Raw genomic sequence first — 20,003 nt, 5'->3', positions numbered from 1 at the left:
CAGGAAGAGAGCTGTCACCTGTCCACACCGGGACCCTGATTTCTACTTGCAGCCTGCAGAGTTGTGAGAAATTTCTGTTGTGTATAAGCCCGCCAGTTGTGGCGTCCTGTTACAGCAGCCCAAATAGAGCAAGACAACTCTGAGCCATCCCACCATTCCCTTCCTCCCTGCGAGACGAGTCACCCCTTGTCCCCTGACCCTACTCTCATTAGCTCTACGCCATCCCCAGAGAGCCCAACTCCACTACCCACTTGGGTTCCTCTCTCAGAACCACGTCTGTTGCCTTCCTGCACTTGCCTCCATGTGTAATGATTTTGCACTTCTATGTTCTCTCTCTCCCTCTACTGTCTGTTTCTGCAGTGCCTTTAAATTTTTCTATTATTTGTGAGCTCTTAAATAAGGAATGTCGGTGATGGACAATCCACTATGTGCCAGACCCTGTGGAAAGATTTAACCCTGAAAACACTCCTTCATTTGTAGTTATGTACTGGGCACATAAGAGCTGGACACTGTGAAGCCTTGGTGCACAGGGCTTGCAGCGCGGAACTGGGACCCCGACAGAGCAGGTGCCGCCCACCTGGGTGAAGGGCTTTGGTGGAACCCGAGGGGGCAACAAGGTCCAGCTACCCCCAGTTAACCAGAGAAAGTTGGGACTTTGAGGAAGCAGACTTGTCTAGAGCAGTCCTCAAACTGGTCCCTGGGGCCCCAGGATCCCTTAGATCTTTTTGGGGAATCCACCAGGGCTTCCCTTTTCTAACCATATCTGAGACCAGATTTTCTTGATAAATATCAGCTAAACAACATATCGCGTATGAGAACTAACCTTCCATTAAGACAGACTTTAAAAAGATTGAAGAAATGTAACACTATGCCTTGCTCTGTTTTTTTTGTCCTGGAAAATAATTATTTTCTATTTAAAATATTTTTATTAGTATGGAATGGGTTTTTAATGATCATAAATATGAGTACATTTTTTAAACCCTCATTTTAATTCTTAATATGGTACGTATGACGAGCATCACCCACGTCAGCAGAAGTTCTCGGGGGTCCTCAAAGATTGTTAGGATTGTGAAGTGGCCCTGAAGGGGGGAGGGAGATTGGGCGGCACGGGAGCCCGAGTACACGGGAACTGCTGGGTGAGATCGTTGAATAGATGAACAGGAGTAGTTCCTGCTTTAGACCGCCTGCTCTATCAGAGCGCGCACACCCACGGGCCACCGCCGGGGCCATTCCTTCTCAGCTCTTTACTGGGTGGGTGTCTTACAGGGTTTGCGGGGCTGATGGGAAGGATTTCCCGTCGCGGCCCCGCGCGCCCCCTGCTGGCCGCCGCGGGCCCTCCGTCGCACGCCCGCGGTTTCCGTCGGCCCACAGGGAGTTGCCTGTCCCTTTAATTGGCGCGTACCAAGTCCTTCCGGGGTCTCATTTCCTCCCCGGGCCCCAGACGCCGGGGATCGCGGATCGGAGGTCCCGGAGGGGGGATGCGGGGGCAGCGCGGCGTCCTGCAGGGGCTCTGGGCCGGCAGGGCGTGAGGGGGGCGCGGGGCGGAGGCGCGCCTCTGCGGCCCTCCCCGCCCCGGGCCGTCGTCCAGTCCCAAGATGGCGGCCACCATGAAGAAGGCGGTGAGCGGGGCGCGGGCCGAAGGCGGCGGCGGGCGGGCGCGGGCAGCCGGGGGCGAGGCGCCCTGAGGCCCGGCGTGCGGCCCGGGCTGAGGCCCCCAGCCACGGGGGCGGCCCCGGGCGCGGCCTGCGCGCTCCCGGCGCGCCGAGCGGCGTCTCCGGCCCCCGGCGCGGCCCGGCGGAGGCGAGGGCGGGGACCCCCGGGCCGGGCGCGGCTTGCCCCGGCCTTGCCTTCGGGGTGTGGGAAGCCGCGGGCCCGGGGACCGGGTCGGCCGCTGTGCTGGGCGTTTTACCTGGGGCGTCACACGGAGCCCGCACGAGCCCCCAGGGGTGGGTGATGCCCGTGCGGTCCTTGCAGGTAAGCCGAGGCCCCGCGACGGCAGCCCCCTGCCCAAGGTCACGCCGCTGCGAGGAGCCGAGCGGAGCCTGCAGCCCGGACTGCCTGGTCCGGGGGGCCGCCCGGGCCCACACCCGACGCCCCTGCGCCCCCAGGCGAAAACCGTGTACAGTGAGGCTAGAGGCTGGGCCAGGGCCCGGAAGGGCTCCTTTCGTCATCCCAGGTCCCCCCAGCCGTTTAGCAGGGACGCCTGTTTCCTCCCATTTTACGGATGGAGAAACTTAGAGCTGTCAGTGGCCTCGAAGTGACTCAGCTCATCAGCAGCAGAACCGGAGTTAAAGCTCAGGGTTGTTTTTTGTCTGTTCCCAAAGCCCACCTTTTTTCCTCCGAAGCTAAGCCGAATTCCTGTTCAGAGTTCGTAATCCAGTTTACCCAGATGCTTAAAGATGTCTAGATAGAAGAAAAATAAATTGGGGAAGGAGCAAGGAAACAATGATGTCCGATGATTACTTCAGCTTTACTGTGTACTAGGGACAGTTCTAAGCGCATCGCATACATTATCGATTTTTAATCGCATTCTCCTTTTAGGGACGTGCTGTCTCTACCCTTATTTTACAGATGAGGAAACCGAAGCACAGAGGCAAAGCTAGGATTCGAGTGCAGGTTTTCTGACTCTAGAGCCTGTGCTTTGAACTTCCAGGGTGTCTGAGAGGGTGCCCTGGCAGAAGGGATTTGCTTTCATTCCTCTGCAAAGCCCACAGGAAGATGTGCTTCCTCTGCTCTCCTGCTGCAGTGCCACCTGCCTCTGGTGTAGATGCTTGTCCAAGACTGAGACAGGGCCAGAACCAGGAATGCTCGGGCAAACCAGAATGAGTCGCTCGCCCTCCTGGTCCATCATCCACACATTCTTACAGACTGACAAGAGGGTTCAGGGCTGTGCTGATTCAGAACAAGTATGAGACTTTGTGAGATGAAGCCCGCTTCCATTTTGTATTTAAATCGGGCCTCCTGTGAGCTGTGGCCTTTAATTCCATAGAAAATACTAGTTGTGGTTTGCCCCCTGCTTAACAAGTGTGGAAATGTGAAGTGCAGAGATGATGTCAATGTGGAGGAAATGGTAGAAGAATGATTTGAACCCTGGACTTTGACTTTTGATTGCCAACATATTTGCATTCATTCAACAAACTTGTTGAGCATGTACTATGGGACAATCTCAGTTTTCGGTGATGGAAATAACAGTGAGCAATAATGAAGTTTTTATCCCTTTATCTTCATAGCATTGTAGCACTTCTGCTCAGGGAGCTGGGGGAGAGGCAGGTATTGTTCAGTAGTTCCACAGGAAACTAAAATTTCCAACTCAGATCAGAACTATGCAAGAAATTCCAACTATTGTGGAATGGGGGCTGGATAAGTTCTGGTCTGTGATCAGACCAGGCTTTCCAGAGAAGGGTTTGATCGCTAAGATAACACAAGGAGGGGAAGAGAAAGTTGGAAAGGGAGGAGGCAGTCTGGAGGGAGTATCTTCTCCTGCAGGAATCCTGAGTGCATTTAATGAAGATGGACAGAATGGCAGAGAATCAGGGGAGAAGAGGCTGAACCATGGTGGTGAAAGATCATGTAGAGATGTAGGTGGTGACCAAAGCATAAAGGCTTTTTCTTTTGGAGTGATGGACATGCTTATTTCAGTGATTATGTTGGTGATGGTTGCGTGGATACATGCATGTAAGGGAGAAGACTGGCACTATAGATGCCACATCCTCCTGTAGATGTTTCCAGGACTGTGATCACTTTCTGATAGGTTAACTGCATGGACTCTTCCCCTCTGCCCATTCTAGGAGAAAACATACAGGCATGCCAGTGAGCGAGAGTGAAATATTACAGGGCCAGCCGTTTGGGTTGAATAAAAAGTGTTTGCGATTTGGAGTACTTCGCATTTGTAACACATCTTACCTCCCAACGGGTCATGATTTCCTGAGGGAGGATGTTTAATGAGATTCAGTCCTCTTCTCTCCAATGCTCTGCTTCCTCAGTCCTGGTTCTCGGCGATGAGGGGCTGTTAACCTGAATACACATGTCCCCTCCCCAGAGAACCATCTCTGACTTTCCTGTTCCCGGCCGGAACACTTGCTTTTCCCCAGAATCGTGTATTGGAGGCAACGAAAAAGCCAGTAGATGAGTACAGAGCAACCAGCAAAGCTCTCTTAATGAGTGAAAAGAGAAAAGGTCCTGCTAATCAGGAGGGACTCCTAGGGAGGCTGCCCTCAGGGCTGTGGTGTCTGGGGTTTATACTGCCTCCTGAGAGGGGGCAGTTCCCCCCACCAGTGGAGAACTGAAGTGATGACATCACACTCACTCCTGACTGGGTGGAGGTACGATGCTGCTTTTGCATAGGGCACAACCGGTCAGAGCAGCTGAGGTCTACCTAACCGGGTGGCCGCGTTGTGTTGGGCTTTTTGAAACGTAAAGTGTCCTGAACGTTATCTGCCTGCGTCCTGCTATCACCTGCCCCATTCCTGTTAAACCCAGCGCCTAAATTGTCTGCTGCCCCCATCACCTGTATCATCACAGTGAGCATGATTCACCTTCTTCTTTGCCCACCTCCTTCCCTGGAACGTAAGCTTGCCAGGATTCGTGAGGGCAGGACTGTGGCTATCTTTTCACAGTGGCTGGAACCTAGGAAACACTAAATAATTGTTAAATGAATGACTGAATGCATGAAAGGTGAACAAAAACACAAAGCATAGTTTTGTGTCATAGAGACAGTAGATGTCTTTAAAAAACAAAAATAAGAGCAGACTGAAATTGGCCAAAATTTCCTTCTAGAAGGTTTTTGGACCAGTGAGGGGCCCATCTGTGAGTCCAGAGCCTGCCGGTAATACCCAGGCTCAGTGTGGGACAAGGTTGAGTGTAGTTTAGTTTCTTACTGTAATCCCATAAAATAATTGATTCTCAAGAAAGGGGTGCAGTTAGGGTCCAGAGAATCTTGATTTTCATCTTGGGTCTTGAGAAGTTATGTTTCTCTTGGACAATGAGGATTTTCTTCTGGATCTGGGGCTGTTTTTTAATGATTTTTGGTAAACATTACTCAAGAAATACAGCAATTGGGTATCATTTATTGGAAGGTGACTCCATCCCCCAGTCTCTAGTGAGGTGCTTATTTTATCACCCCTGCAAGGTAGGAACTAGCCTCCTCATTTTATAGATAACAAACCTAGTATGTCTTCAAAGAATTGAATAATTTTTGCCCAAGTTTCTGCTTGCTTCTATTTCCACTACTCTGTGCTGCCTCAAATACTACAAAATAATTCCCTCTTTGAGTTCGTATGGCTTTGTGAGTGGTAGTGACACATGTGGCTTCTCTTAAAGCAGAAATTCCTAAGCTTTGAGGGTAGGGGTCCCTTTGAGAATCTGCTGAAAGCTGTCAAGACCCTTCCAGAAGAATGCACATATAGAAGATTTACCCCCCTCCCTGCTAATGTGAAACTTCAAGCAATGTAGGAGTGTTCTAGAACAGTGAGATTAAAACAAGCCTCTGCTGCCAGTAATGGAAGGTGCTGACTTGTCACTTCTTGTAAATAGCACTCCACTGGGTGTCCTGTAGTGTGACCACTGACTTTACACATCGATATTAGTTTAGCACTTGACCCCAGTAAGAAACCCTCTTTTAGGCAGTGAACTCCAGGGGCCAACGTGTGCTGGGGGCTGCTGTTTCCTGAAGCTACAACAGGAAGTGCTGGCTTTGGAAACAGAAAATAGACCATCAGATTCTCTCTACAACTTTTCTGAAACTGTGTATGTAAGTTTGATAAGCATGATTTAGATTCAAATTCAGAAAACAGTTGTGTGTCAGGCAAGCCCTGTGCTGGGTGCTCTTACTGGAATTACCCTGTTGAAGCCTCATGGCGTGAAATGCCTCTATAAATACATATTCAGGTTTCAGGAGCTCAGTGTTTAAACTCTGCAGGCAAGTGTGGACCCTTCAGATTCTCTGCTCCCTATTTGCTTGGGGAATTGATAGTTCTCATGTAGGCAGAGTGCCTGAAATGTCAAGACACTGCATATGGACTTTCAGTATCTGTTGTGTAGTTAAATGTTTTCTACCTTCCATATTCATGACGATAATTCCCAAGGTTGAATATTCAAAGCTACATGTATCATAATATAACGGGTCTTTTTAGGATGTCCTCTGGGTCTCTGAGGATGGTCCTGATGCATGTGCAGCTGTTCCTTGTAGGATGAGCACCTGGGACAGGAGAGGGCTACATTCTAGGAGTCTGCCTGATACCCTGACTGCTGGGCTCTATGTTACTTAGAAGGCAGGTTGCCTTTCAACCTCTGTAGAGGTGAAAGTGCGCATAGCTTATGTCCTTGGTCATGTGATACCACGGAAAAGATGGGGTGTTATTGCGAACCGTTACTGTTACCAGCAAAAGAGTCAAAAATGGGCCTTAGTGAGGCTGTGTATGCATGTATCTCTTTCCTTCTTTGTATCACAATGAAGTGTCTTGTTCCTATTTTATAAATGAGGGGAAACTAGGGAGAGTCTGTTACTTACACACATACATGTATATGGTCTCCCTTTGAGAACTGATGAAAGCCAAGGATTTCCTGCTCCCTGTTCGAGATGTGTGTGTTTAAGTACACACACACACACACACACACACTCTATTTCACCTTTAGGAGCTCATGGACCTGCCTGCGTGTGGCTTTGGGCAAATTACTTTACTTCTCTGTGCCATACTTGCCTCAATCTGTAAAATAGTGGTACTAATGATGCCACTTACGCAGACCGATTGGTGGATTAGCAGAGATGATAAAAAGTGCTTAGGAAGTTCTTGGCACATAGTAAGAGGTCAGCAAATGTTACCTACTATTTTTATGATTTCATAGGTAACTTTATGTCATCTAGGCACTCTAAATTTTACTTAAAAATTTAATCACACTAAATATTTGTAAACATTCCATTTTCATCATAGTAAATGACATCTTACTCATAATTAAAACATGTAAACAGGTTCTACATTAAAATAAACACAGATTTTACTGTATGAAATATAGCCACTGAAATGCATAATGACTCTCTAGCCAGGATATCAGTTGGATTAAAAATTACAGAAACTCAGATTTCTGATTCCTTCAATAAGCTTACACAAGTTTTAACTCTGAGGGGTTACTAGTATGAGGCATTTACAAAAATCATTTACATCACTTTTTGTTCCCTAGGTTATCTTGATGAAAGAATGTTCTAACTTGAGAAATTTTGTGCTAGGCTAAAAGTTGACCAATTTGATGTAGGACTTGCTCTTTTATTTTATTTTTTATTTTCTAAGTGAATGTTTTGATTGAAGTATAGTTGATATACAATATTATATTGATTTCAAGTATATGACACAGTGATTCAACAGTTGCACACATTATTAAATCTTCACCCCAACTAGTGCAGTTACTATCTAGGACTTATTCTTAATTGTTTACATTTGAAATGTTTTTGTAGTTTAGGCATTATTCCAGAGTGTCAAGTTACAGATTTATGAACAAACCTTAAGCTCCTGATGCAGAAAATTAGTAAGGCCTGTGTTGGTGATATTCTATATTTCTTGTGATTCTTGACTATATAAGGGCATATTGTTTTTTTATTTCCATTATTTCAGTTCTCTAAAAAGCAAACCTGTAACTTCTCCACTAAAATTAATTCTACAAAAAATTTAAATGTTTTTCTAGGCTGCAGAAGATGTTAATGTTACTTTTGAAGATCAGCAAAAGATAAACAAATTTGCACGGAATACAAGTAGAATCACAGAGCTGAAGGAAGAAATAGATGTAAAAAAGGTATTGAAAATAATGTATGTTATGTAAAAAAATTAAAAAATTTTTTATGGTACAGCTTTTTAAAAAAATTTTGGTATCATTATATAAAATCACATGAGCAACATTGTGGTTACTAGATTCCTCCCATTATCAAGTCCCCCCCACATACCCCATTACAGTCACTGTCCATCAGCATAGTAAGATGCTGTAGAGTCACTACTTGTCTTCTCTGTGCTGTACTGCCTTCCCGTGCACCCCCTACATTATGTGTGCTAACCGTAATGCCCCTTATTTCCCTTCTCCCTCCCTTCCCACCCACCCTCCCCAGTTCCTTTCCTTTTGGCAACTGTTAGTTCATTCTTGGGTTCTGTGAGTCTGCTACTGTTTTGTTCCTTCAGTTTTTGCTTTGTTCTGCTCCACAGATGAGTGAAATCATTTGGTACTTGTCTTTCTCCACCTGGCTTATTTCACTGAGCATAATACCCTCTAGCTCCATTCATGTTGTTGCAAATGGTAGGATTTGTTTTCTTCTTATGGCTGAATAATATTCTGTTGTGTATCCATTCATCTACTGATGGACACTTTGGTTACTTCCATTTCTTGGCTATTGTAAATAGTGCTGTGATAAACATAGGGGTGCATATGTCTTTTTGAAACTAGGATCCTACATTCTTAGGGTAAATTACTAAGAGTGGAATTCCTGGGTCAAATGGTATTTCTATTTTTAGTTTTTTGAGGAACCTCCATACTGCTTTCCACAATGGTTGAACTAGCTTACATTCCCACCAGCAGTGTAGGAGGGTTCCCCTTTCTCCGCATCCTCGCCCGCATTTGTTGTTCCTATTCATTTCTATGTTGGCCATCCTTACTGGTGTGAGGTGGTATCTCATTGTGGTTTTAATTTTCATTTCCCTGATAATTAGTGATGTGGAACATCTTTTCATGTGCCTGTTGGCCATCTGAATTTTTTCTTTGGAGAATTGTCTGTTCATATCCTCCACCCATTTTTTTATTGGGTTATTTGTTTTTTTGGGTGTTGAGGCGTGTGAGTTCTTTATATATTTTGGATGTTAACCCCTTGTTGGATATGTCATTTACAAATATATTCTCCCGTACTGTAGGATATGGTACAGCTTTTTAAAACTGAATTCAGTAGGTGATTATATCTGTCTGGGCTCTTTGTTGCAGATGACATAATCCACTCTAAGAAAAAGGCATTGTTTAATAAGAGATGTGAGCTAATTTACAGATTGTTGAGGTCTGTGGCTCTAGTCTGAGGTTCCAGGAGCAGGCCTGGAACCATGTCTCAGAGAATTTGTCTTTACTGACCCCAGAGCCAGCTGCCCCCTCCACTGTGAGGAAGCTGCCCCTCGGACCTAGAAACGCTGCTCACCCATATAAATCAAGCCCTGTGCCCAGCTTCTCCTCATGCAACTCTCCGGAGGTGACCTCTGGTTCAAATGGCGTTTAATTGGTGGAATTTAAGTTACTTGCTTTCATCGTATCATCAAGCAAGGCTGAGAAATGTAGGTCTGTTTTTTGGTCTGAATTCAAGTAAGAAACTGTGCAAGGAGGAAGCATTTTGAGTGGCCACAGATACCCACTGTCCATCCCAGGGCACTTGCTGCAGTCTGGGAATATCTAGTGGATGATGTGCCAGTTAGCTCTTAATGCTTCCTTATGAAATATCATCTAAAAATGTAAGAAAGTCTTATTTTAGCATGATAATACCTTTGTGAAAGGGTCCCTAGAGAGTTGGGTTCCCCAAATTAAAATTGGCTTTTAGCCCCCATCAGGGAATTTTGAATACATTTTTCACTGCTGTTTATACTTTGATGTTTATAGAAACAACTCCAAAATTTAGAAGATGCTTGTGAGGACCTCATGCTTGCAGAAGACGACTGCTTAATGATACCTTATCAAATTGGTGATGTTTTTATTAGCCATTCTCAAGAAGAAACACAAGAAATGTTAGAAGAAGCCAAGGTATGTTTCAGGCATCCCCTGGGTATTGAAGCCTGGCTTTTAAGTTAGGTTTTTGATACCATTATGAAGAACGTTTGATTGTAAGTGTAGGAAAATGATGGATGCTGCTCATAGTTCCCCGGTCCTTACCGTGTCCCCAAGCATGCTCCAAAAACACTGCGGGCATAATTTTATTTAATCCTGACAAGGACTTGAGGAGATAGGGACTGTTAACCCCGATTTAGAATTAAAGAATGGAGACACAGAGAAGCTATAGGACTTGCTCAAAGTTGCACCGAGTGAGTGGTCTTCTGACTCCAGAACCCGTGCTATGAGCTGAAAGTATTTATAAAGTACAAAATATTATAATGTAGAAAAAAAATCACCCATAATCTCACCACCCAGAGATAATTACCCATAATGAACATTTCTGTGTGGTTCTTTTATGTTCTCCTCTCTCTCCATGTATTTTACTTCACATTTTGGTCAGTTAACATACTAGGAGTACTTTTCATTCCATTTAATGTTCATTTATGCAGCAGATATTCATTGGGAGCCTGTCTGGGCCAGGCACACATGCTTTAAAAACGTAACTTTCATAACCATTTAACGTGATGTTGGTGGACAGTGATTCAGTTCTCTGTCCTGATGTCAACTTTAATTGCCTCCATTATTAACCTGTAGTAATACTATAGTGAGCATTCTTGTACCTGTATCTTTGTTCACACTTAGGAAATTCTTTTGAGGAAATAATCAGACAAGTGTAATTACAGTCAGAGTATGGATTCATTGACAACATTTGAATAATTTGAGAAGTCACATGTATTAGTTTCCAATTCACACGTCCCATATGTGAGAGGCGCAGTCACATTGTATATGAGAAGCTGACAGCACTTAAACATTTTCTAATCCTTTTAAAATATGCTTCGTTAATGTGAATATTTTTTAACAGTGGTCTCCCTTCAAATATCATAGAAAGCAAAATTTTCTGTGAATTAAATCCACATTTAATAAACCTTGGGAAGAACTAACACTTGTACTTCTGCATCTTTCTATGCAAAAACATGGTCTGTCTTTCCTTATGTTTAAATCTTTTGTAGTGAAATGTTCTTTATTTTTTTAGCCTTTTTCTTGTTTGGAAGTATCTCAAGATAGTTTATGGTTTTTGTCACTGTTATGAACACATCCCCCTGCCCAAAACTGAACCTTTATTTTATTATTCATTCATTTGTTCATTCATTCATTCATTCATTCTGTAAATATTTACTGAGAGCTTACTCCGTAGGAGGTTCTACTCCTACAGAAGTAGTGAACAAGAGACAACAAAACATGTCTTGCCTCTGTCTGCATAGAGTATATAGTAGATGGAAAGAGAAAATTAAGCACGTAAAACGAATGCACAGAAAGTGGTTGGGGCAGAGGCAGCTTTTAAGAACATAGAGTGGGGAATCCACTGGTCTAGACATAGGGGTCGGGGAGGGGCTTCCTGGGGGAGTGATGAGACAGCTGAAAAGTAAGTGGGTATAAGCCACAAAGGGGCAGAGGGAATGTTCCAGATGGAAGAAACAGCATGTGTAAGTGGTCATAAGATCATGGTATAAAGTAGAACTGAGAGGAGTTTAATTTGCTGGCGGTTTGGGAGCATCAGAAATTATGGCCAGATCTTGAAGAACTCTGTCCAGCAAGTTGAATAAATTGACTTTGTGTTAGCAAGGCTCAGCAAACTTGCTGTGAAGGGCCAGACAGTAAATGTATTAGGCCTTATGCACCACCTGGTCTCCGTCCTGATCACCGTGGGAGTGAGATGTGTAGGTGAGGCTGCAAAGACAGCTAGGCTGGATCTGGCCTGTAGGGTATAGTTTGCTCACCCCCATCATTAGGCAAAGAGGAGCCATCCAGTGGTTTTAAGAACAGAGCAAGATGATAGGACTCATCATTTTAAAATAATTTAAAATAAAATTATAATTTTCCTTATTTACTTAGGTTTTCTGGGTATAGAAGGTTCATTTCCTATTAGCTGCGCACCTATTTCTATTTCTTGTCTTATAACAATGGTTTTTATTATTTTTATTTTGGTATCATTAATCTACAATTACAGAAAGAACATTATTTTTACTAGGTTCCCCACTTCACCAAGTCCCCACCACATACCCCTTCACAGTCACTGTCCATCAGCATAGTAAGATGCTGTAAAATCACTACTTGTCTTCTCTGTGTTGCACAGCCCTCCCCGTGTCCTCCACGCACTATACATGCTAATCGTAAGGCCCCCTTTCTTTATCCCCACCCTTATCTCTCTCTTCCCACTCATTGTCCCCAGTCCCTTTCCCTTTGGTAACTATTAGTCCATTCTTGGGTTCTGTGATTCTGCTGCTGTTTTGTTCCTTTAGTTTTCCTTTGTTCTTATACTCCACATATGGGTGAAATCATTTGGTACTTGTCCTTCTCTGCTTGGCTTATTTCACTGAGCATAATACCCTCTAGCTCCATCCATGTTGTTGCGAATGGTAGGATCTGTTTTTTTCTTATGGCTGAGTAATATTCCATTGTGTATATGTACCACCTGTTCTTTATCCATTCATCTACTGATGGACGTTTAGGTTGCTTCCATATCTTGGCTATTGTAAACAGTGCAGCGATAAACATAGGGGTGCATCTGTCTTTTTCAAACTGGAGTGCTGCATTCTTAGGGTAAATTCCTAGAAGTGGAATTCCTGGGTCAAATGGTATTTCTATTTTGAGCATTCTGAGGAACCTCCATACTGCTTTCCACAATGGTTGAACTAATTTACATTCCCACCAGCAGTGTAGGAGGGTTCCCCTTTCTCCACAACCTTGCCAACATTTGTTGTTGTTTGTCTTTTCGATGATGGCAATCCTTACTGGTGTGAAGTAATATCTCATTGTGGTTTTAATTTGCATTTCTCTGACGATTAGCAATGTGGCGCATCTTTTCATGTGCCTGTTGGCCATCTGGATTTCTTCTTTAGAGAGAACTAACTGTTCAGCTCCTCTGCCCATTTTTTAATTGGATTATTTGCTTTTTGTTTGTTGAGGCATGTGAGCTTTTTATATATTTTGGATGTCAACCCTTTATCGGGTCTGTCGTTTATGAATATATTCTCCCATACTGTATGATGCCTTTTTGTTCTATTGATGGTGTCCTTTGCTGTACAGAAGCTTTTTAGCTTGATATAGTCCCGCTTGTTCATTTTTGCCTTTGTTTCCCTTGCCCGGGGAGATATGTTCATGAAGAAGTCACTCATGTTTATGTCCATGAGATTTTTGCCTCTGTTTTTTTCTAAGAGTTTTATGTTTTCATGACTTACATTCAGGTCTTTGATCCATTTGGAGTTTACTTTTGTGTATAGGGTTAGACAGTGATCCAGTTTCATTCTCTTACATGTAGCTGTCCAGTTTTGCCAGCACCATCTGTTAAAGAGACTGTCATTTCCCCATTGTATGTCCATGGCTCCTTTATCAAATATTAATTGGCCATATATGTTTGGGTTAATGTCTGGAGTCTCTACTCTGTTCGACTGGTCTGTGGCTCTGTTCTTGTGCCAGTACCAAATTGTCTTGATTATTGTGGCTTTGTAGTAGAGCTTAAAGTTGGGGAGTGAGATCCTCCCCACTTTATTCTTCCTTCTCAGGATTGCATTGGCTATTTGGGGTCTTTGATGGTTCCATATGAATTTTTGAACTATTTGTTCCAGTTCATTGAAGAATGCTGTTGGTAATTTGATAGGGATTGCATCGAATCTGTATATTGCTTTGGGCAGGATGGCCATTTTGACGATATTAATTCTTCCTAGCCAGGAGCATGGGATGAGTTTCCATTTGTTAGTGTCCTCTTTAATTTCTCTTAAGAGTGTCTTGTAGTTTTCAGGGTATAGGTCTTTCACTTCCTTGGTTAGGTTTATTCCTAGGTATTTTATTCTTTTTGAAGCTATTGTGAATGGAATTGTTTTCCTGATTTCTCTTTCTATTAGTTCATTGTTATAGGAAAGCTACAGATTTCTGTGTGTTAATTTTGTATCCTGCAATTTTGCTGCATTCCGATATCACTTCTAGTAGTTTTGGAGTGGAGTCTTTAGGGTTTTTTATGTACAATATCATGCCATCTGCAAATAGTGACAGTTTGACTTCTTCTTTACCAATCTGGATTCCTTGTATTTCTTTGTTTTGTCTGATTGCCGTGGCTAGGACCTCCAGTACTATGTTGAATAACAGTGGGGAGAGTGGGCAACCCTGTCTTGTTCCTGATCTCAGAGGAAAAGGTTTCAGCCTCTCGCTGTTCAGTATGATGTTAGCTGTGGGTTTATCATATATGGCCTTTATTATGTTGAGGTACTTGCCCTCTATGCCCATTTTGTTGAGAGTTTTTATCATGAATGGATGTTGCATTTTGTCGAATGCTTTTTCAGCATCTATGGAGATGATCATGTGGTTTTTGCCCTTCTTTTCGTTGATGTGGTGGATGATGTTGATGGATTTTCGAATGTTGTACCATCCTTGCATCCCTGGGATGAATGCCACTTGGTCATGGTGTACGATCCTTTTGATGTATTTTTGAATTCGGTTTCCTAATATTCTGTTGAGTATTTTTGCATCTACGTTCATCAGGGATATTGATCTTTAGTCTTCTTTTTTGGTGGGGTCTTTGCCTGGTTTTGGTATTAGGGTGATGTTGGCTTCATAGAATGAGTTTGGGAGTATTCCCTCCTCTTCTATTTTTTGGAAAACTTTAAGGAGAATGGGTGTTATGTCTTCTCTGTGTGTCTGATAAAATTGCGAGGTAAATCCATTTGGCACAGGGATTTTGTTCTTGGGTAGTTTTTTGATTACCGATTTAATTTCGTTGCTGGTAATTGGTCTGTTTAGATTTTCTGTTTCTTTCTGGGTCAGTCTCGGAAGGTTGTATTTTTCTAGGAAGTTATCCATTTCTCCTAGGTTTTCCAGCTTGTTAGCATATAGGTTTTCATAATTTCTCTAATAATTCTTTGTATTTCTATGGGGTCCATCGTGATTTTTCCTTTCTCGTTTCTGATTCTGTTGATGTGTGTTGACTCTCTTTTTCTCTTAATAAGTCTGGCTAGAGGCTTAATCTATTTTGTTTATTTTCTCAAAGAACCAGCTCTTGGTTTCACTGATTTTTTTCTCTTGTTTTATTCTTCTCAATTTTATTTATTTCTTCTCTGATCTTTATTATGTCCCTCTGTCTGCTGACCTTAGGCCTCATTTGTTCTTTTTCCAATTTCGATAATTGTGACATTAGACTATTCATTTGGGATTGTTCTTCCTTCTTTAAATATGCCTGGATTGCTATATACTTTCCTCTTAAGACTGCTTTTGCTGCGTCCCACAGTAGTTGGGGCTTCGTGGTGTTGTTGTCATTTGTTTCCATATATTGTTGGATCTCCATTTTAATTTGGTCATTGATCCATTGATTACTTAGGAGCATGTTAAGCCTCCATGTGTTTGTTAGCCTTTTTGCTTTCTTTGTACAATTTATCTCTAGTTTTATACCTTTGTGGTCTGAAAAGTTGGCTGGTAGGATTTCAATCTTTTGGAATTTACTGAGGTTCTTTTTGTGGCCCAGTATGTGGTCTATTCTGGAGAAATTCCATGTGCACTTGAGAAGAATGTGTATCCTGTTGCTTTTGGATGTAGAGTTCTATAGATGTCTATTAGGTCCATCTGTTCTAGTGTGTTGTTCAGTGCCTCTGTGTCCTTAGTTATTTTCTGTCTGGTGAATCTGTCCTTTGTAGTGAATGGTGTGTTGAAGTCTCCTAAAATGAATGCATTGCATTCTATTTCCTCCTTTAGTTCTGTTAGTATTTGTTTCACATATGCTGGTGCTCCTGTGTTGGGTGCATATATATTTAGAATGGTTATATCCTCTTGTTGGACTGAGCCCTTTATCATTATGTAATGTCCTTCTTTATCTCTTGTTACTTTCTCTATTTTGAAGTCTATTTTGTCTGATACTAGTATTGCAACACCTGCTTTTTTCTCTGTTGCTTGCATGAAATATCTTTCTCCATCCCTTGACTTTTAATCTGTGCATGTCTTTGGGTTTGAGGTGAGTCTCTTGTAAGCAGCATATAGATGGGTCTTGCTTTTTTATCCATTCTATTACTCTGTGTCTTTTGATTGGTGCATTCAGTCCATTTACATTTAGGGTGATTATTGAAAGATATGTACTTATTGCCATTGCAGGCTTTAGATTTGTGGTTACCAAAGGTTCAAGGTTAGCTTGTTTACCACCTTACTGTCTGACCTCACTCACTTATTGAGCTGTTATAAACACAGTCTGATGATTATTTCTTTCTCTTCTTTTTCCTCCTCCTCCATTCTCCGTATGTTGGGTGTTTTGTTCTGTGCTCTTTTTAGGAGTGCTCCCATCTAGAGCAGTCCCTCTAAGACACCCTGTAGAGGTGGTTTGTGGGAGGCAAATTCCCTCAACTTTTGCTTGTGTGGGAATTGTTTAATCCCTTCTTCATATTTAAATGATAGTCGTGCTGGATACGGTATCCTTGGTTTAAGGCCCTTCTGTTTCATTGCATTAAATATATCATGTCATTCTCTTCTGGCCTGTAAGGTTTCTGTTGAGGAGTCTGATGATAGCCTGATGGGTTTTCCTTTGTAGTTGACCTTTTTTCTCTCTCTGGCTGCCTTTAATACTCTGTCCTTGTCCTTGATCTTTGCCATTTTAATTATTGTGTGTCTTGGTGTTGTCCTCTTTGGGTCCTATCTCTCAGGAGTTCTGTGTGCCCCCGTTGTCTGAGCAACTATTTCCTCCCCCAGTTTGGGGAAGTTCTCAGCAATTATTTCTTCAAAGACACTTTCTATCCCTTTTTCTCTCTCTTCTTCCTCTGGTACCCCTATAATGCAGATATTGTTCCTTTTGGATTGGTCACACAGTTCTCTTAATATTGTTTCATTCCTGGAGATCCTTTTATCTCTCTCTGCGTCAGCTTCTATGCGTTCCTGTTCTCTGGTTTCTATTCCATCGATGGCCTCTTGCATCGTATCCATTCTGCTCATAAATCCTTCCAGAGATTGTTTCACCTTTGTAATCTCCCTCCAGACGTCTGTAATCTCCCTCCGGACTTCATCCCTTAGCTCTTGCATATTTCTCTGCAGCTCTGTCAGCATGTTTATGATTTTTATTTTGGATTCTTTTTCAGGGAGACTGGTTAGTTCTGCCTCTGCAGATCCTTTCTCAGGTGTAACTATCTTGGTCTGGACCAGATTTTTTTGCCTTTTCATGGTGATAGCAGTGGCTGTAGGCAGGTTGCGGGTGTGTCAGGTGGGAGAAGAAAGTCCTTTCCTGCTTGCTGGATGCCTTGCTCTTCTCCTCTGCCTGTGATGGTTACCCGCACTCCAGGAGCAGCTACCGGGTTAGTCCCCTAAGCTGCTGTGGGCGGGGTGTCCGTCAGAGCAGTATGGAGCCCTGCGGGGAGTGGCAGGCACGCCAGGTGCACTCCTCCATGCTAGCGGCGACCCTGCCGGGCAGCTGTGTGGCAACAGCGGCCTTTGGGTCTGGCCCGGGTGACTGTGAGTTGGGCTAGGATTCTGGTCAGCTGCTCGGAACGCGCCTGCTCCCTCTGGCTCCACTGCAGGCGCGTGCGGGGCTCTTGCGCGCAGGCTTCTACCGGGCTCCCCTGGCTTCACTGCCGCCGGTGCGTTCGAGCCACGCCCAGGCTGTTCGGTCGCGCCGCTGCAGGCTAGGACAAGCCTCTCCTGTGGTGCACGGAACTGGTCTCGGTCCCTTCGGCACTGCCGTCCCCGGCGCGCGCTGCCACTCTTCTGCTACTAGGCTGGTGTGTCAGGGTCCGCGCCAGTTGGAGGAACGACTGGCAGGCTGCTTAGTGCCGTGAGGGGCTTCAGAGCTGCACTGCCTCACCGGGGTTTAGGGCGCCTAAGTTTCCCCGGTATTCCCAGCTGCCGGGACGACTTTGCCCAGCTATGGGGTCCCTGTCTGTTTAAGATTTGCAGAAAGCACTCGCTTTTCTTTTGTCTCAGGGGCGCCGGTTGCGGGGACCTACCTACAGGTTTTGCTTTTCCGTTTCTCTAATATCCAGTACCCCGTGCACCTTGTGTCTGTGTTCCGGGTGCGGATTTCTAGAGCTGGTTGTTTAGCAGTCCTGGGCTGTCACTCCCTCCCCGTTCCGACTCCTTTCTTCCCGCCGGGTTTTGGGGTGGGGGAGCGTTAGGGTCCCGCCTGGCCGCACCTTGTATCTTACCCCCTTCGTGTGATGATGAGTTCTCACAGATGTAGATGTATCCTGGCTGTTGTACTGCATCCACTGGTGTCTCTTTTAGGAATAGTTGTACTTTCTGTATTTTCATAAATATATATGTTTTGGGGAAGAGATTTCCTCTGAACTACTCATGCCGCCATCTTCCCGTGATCCCCCATCATGGTAGTGTGAATTTTTATCATTTCCTGTACTTTCATAGTGATTTTTGTGGAAGTTGGAAACTGTCTCAGAAGCCAGTCCTGTGAAACTATTTACTTACCAGAAGTGTTTGTATATGGTTCTTTCTTTATCAGGATATCATAGTTTAGGAATTACTTTCTTTTATCCATTAGGTTTTTAGAATCAGAAAAAACTGAAAACAAGCTTGGTTTATTCTATGATATGCAAGTATAGGCCATGAATTAAAAATACCCACATTTAAAATTTTGGTGTGGATTTAGTTATCATTGCTATTTAGCTGCCTGTCCAAATTTAGAAAGTTTTTAACCTAAAATTTTTCCAGAATATTACTTCATTCGCAGATGCTCAAAAATCAACCCATTGAATAGAATTAATTTAAATCTTTTTTTTTCCAGAAAAACTTGCAAGAAGAGATTGATGCCTTAGAATCCAGAGTGGAGTCAATTCAGCGGGTGTTAGCAGATTTGAAAGTTCAGTTATATGCAAAATTTGGGAGCAACATAAACCTTGAAGCTGATGAAAGTTAAACATTTTATAATACTTTTTAAATTTGTTTAATAAACTTGAATATTGTTTAAAATGATAATTTCCCTTCAAATGAAATGGAAAGCAAAACTTTCTTTTTTTAAAATTCTCATTTATTTAATGGAAATTTGCCTATTTTCACATGTCTTGCTTATTTATTTTATATTTTTGAAAGAAGACAGTATTCACCTATGTATTTTGCATAATGACTATATCAGTTGTAGGGGCTTTATGTCATGTTATTAAAACCAGTTAAGCAATCTTTCATGTTTCTCTATTATCCTTTAGAATGTTTATCACAATTTTTATTTATAAGAAAATTTAACCATTGGTGTTATGTTGTTTATATATCTCTGTTTCAGTTACTATTTAGAGATAGTGAAAACACTACAGCAAGATCTGATCCAGCATCTACTTGACTCATTTCACAGCTGAAACTTTGTCATATACTAAAAAATATGTATTTTATTTGCATATATATAATGGACATTATATTTAAGCATATATTTCACATATCTCTTACATATATATCAATGTCATAGATCTTGGTAAAATAACCAGATAATTCCAAGACATGCTGAGGCATGCTGAACTTCATACAAACATAGACAACAGAGGAATATTTTAGAAACCGAAACCTATCAATAGAAAGGAATGTTTAGTATCATCTTTAATTATAAGGTTCAGACTTTATTTTAGTCCTTTGTAATTAAGTGGGGTTTATATTGATAGTGATGTTGAAGTAAAACTGGTATAAATAAAAACAAGACTTTTTGCATGAAAAGTACACTTATACCCTACAGCCTCCCAAAAAGATACACGTTTTGGGATTTGGAAGACCTAATTGTATTAACTTTCCAGCAGATGGCACTGATACGCCAAAATGCCAATGGAAGGCGCATAATACAAAAATGCAGGCATCTTGATTAAGTACACATAATTTTAGAGGAAATACCATGTTTTAACCTTAAGGCTAAACATTGCATATATATTTTTTGGTGTTAAGTGTTCAGAAACAATTCAGGCTTAAAGATAGAATATATCATTTTGAAATTCTTCATGAAGACGAATTTTGAAATTGGTGGAAAACTATCCTAAGTAGTGATAATCAAATTCTAGAAAACGAGTCTTGCAAGGATATTTTTTCTTGCCTGCATTTGGTTAGTGTTCAGTTCCAGGAGTGAGACTAAGGAGATCTACCAGGTTGTGGCAGGAGACAGATAAACCACCCTCAAAGTAGAGTAGTCTGAGAACCCACTAGCCAAGACCCCAAAGGAGGAAGGTTAGTGACCTCTAGGAGGG

At 42.8% G+C, this 20,003-nt stretch overlaps 1 protein-coding gene across 3 annotated transcripts; it reads left to right on the top strand.

Annotated features, from left to right (window-relative positions):
* Positions 1–1,084: 1,084 nt before the first annotated feature.
* PFDN4 (prefoldin subunit 4) lies at positions 1,085–18,963 on the top strand. Of its 3 annotated transcripts, none has more exons than XM_037006327.2 (4): positions 1,347–1,619; positions 7,675–7,782; positions 9,607–9,747; positions 18,572–18,963. In XM_037006327.2, exons 1-4 carry the CDS (start codon positions 1,596–1,598, stop codon positions 18,701–18,703), a joined length of 405 nt encoding a protein of 134 aa, XP_036862222.1. In that variant the 5' UTR covers positions 1,347–1,595; the 3' UTR covers positions 18,704–18,963. The 3 variants fall into 3 exon arrangements, with proteins under 3 accessions (XP_036862224.1, XP_036862222.1, XP_036862223.1); XM_037006328.2 differs by lacking the exon at positions 1,347–1,619 and adding an exon at positions 1,711–1,974; XM_037006329.2 differs by lacking the exon at positions 7,675–7,782 and having other exon boundaries at positions 1,085–1,619.
* Positions 18,964–20,003: the final 1,040 nt, after the last annotated feature.

This window comes from Manis javanica, chromosome 5 (assembly GCF_040802235.1).
Source record: "Manis javanica isolate MJ-LG chromosome 5, MJ_LKY, whole genome shotgun sequence".
NCBI classification, from domain to species: Eukaryota; Metazoa; Chordata; class Mammalia; order Pholidota; family Manidae; genus Manis; species Manis javanica.
This window is presented reverse-complemented; position numbering and strand designations above follow the sequence as displayed.

Bases quoted from the DNA above. Each gene is read 5' to 3' on its own strand.
- PFDN4 (XM_037006327.2), top strand. From the start codon at position 1,596: ATGGCGGCCACCATGAAGAAGGCG. The intron at 1,620-7,674 runs GTGAGCGGGGCG...ATGTTTTTCTAG, and splicing joins CGGCCACCATGAAGAAGGCG to GCTGCAGAAGATGTTAATGT. The intron at 9,748-18,571 runs GTATGTTTCAGG...TTTTTTTTCCAG, and splicing joins AAATGTTAGAAGAAGCCAAG to AAAAACTTGCAAGAAGAGAT.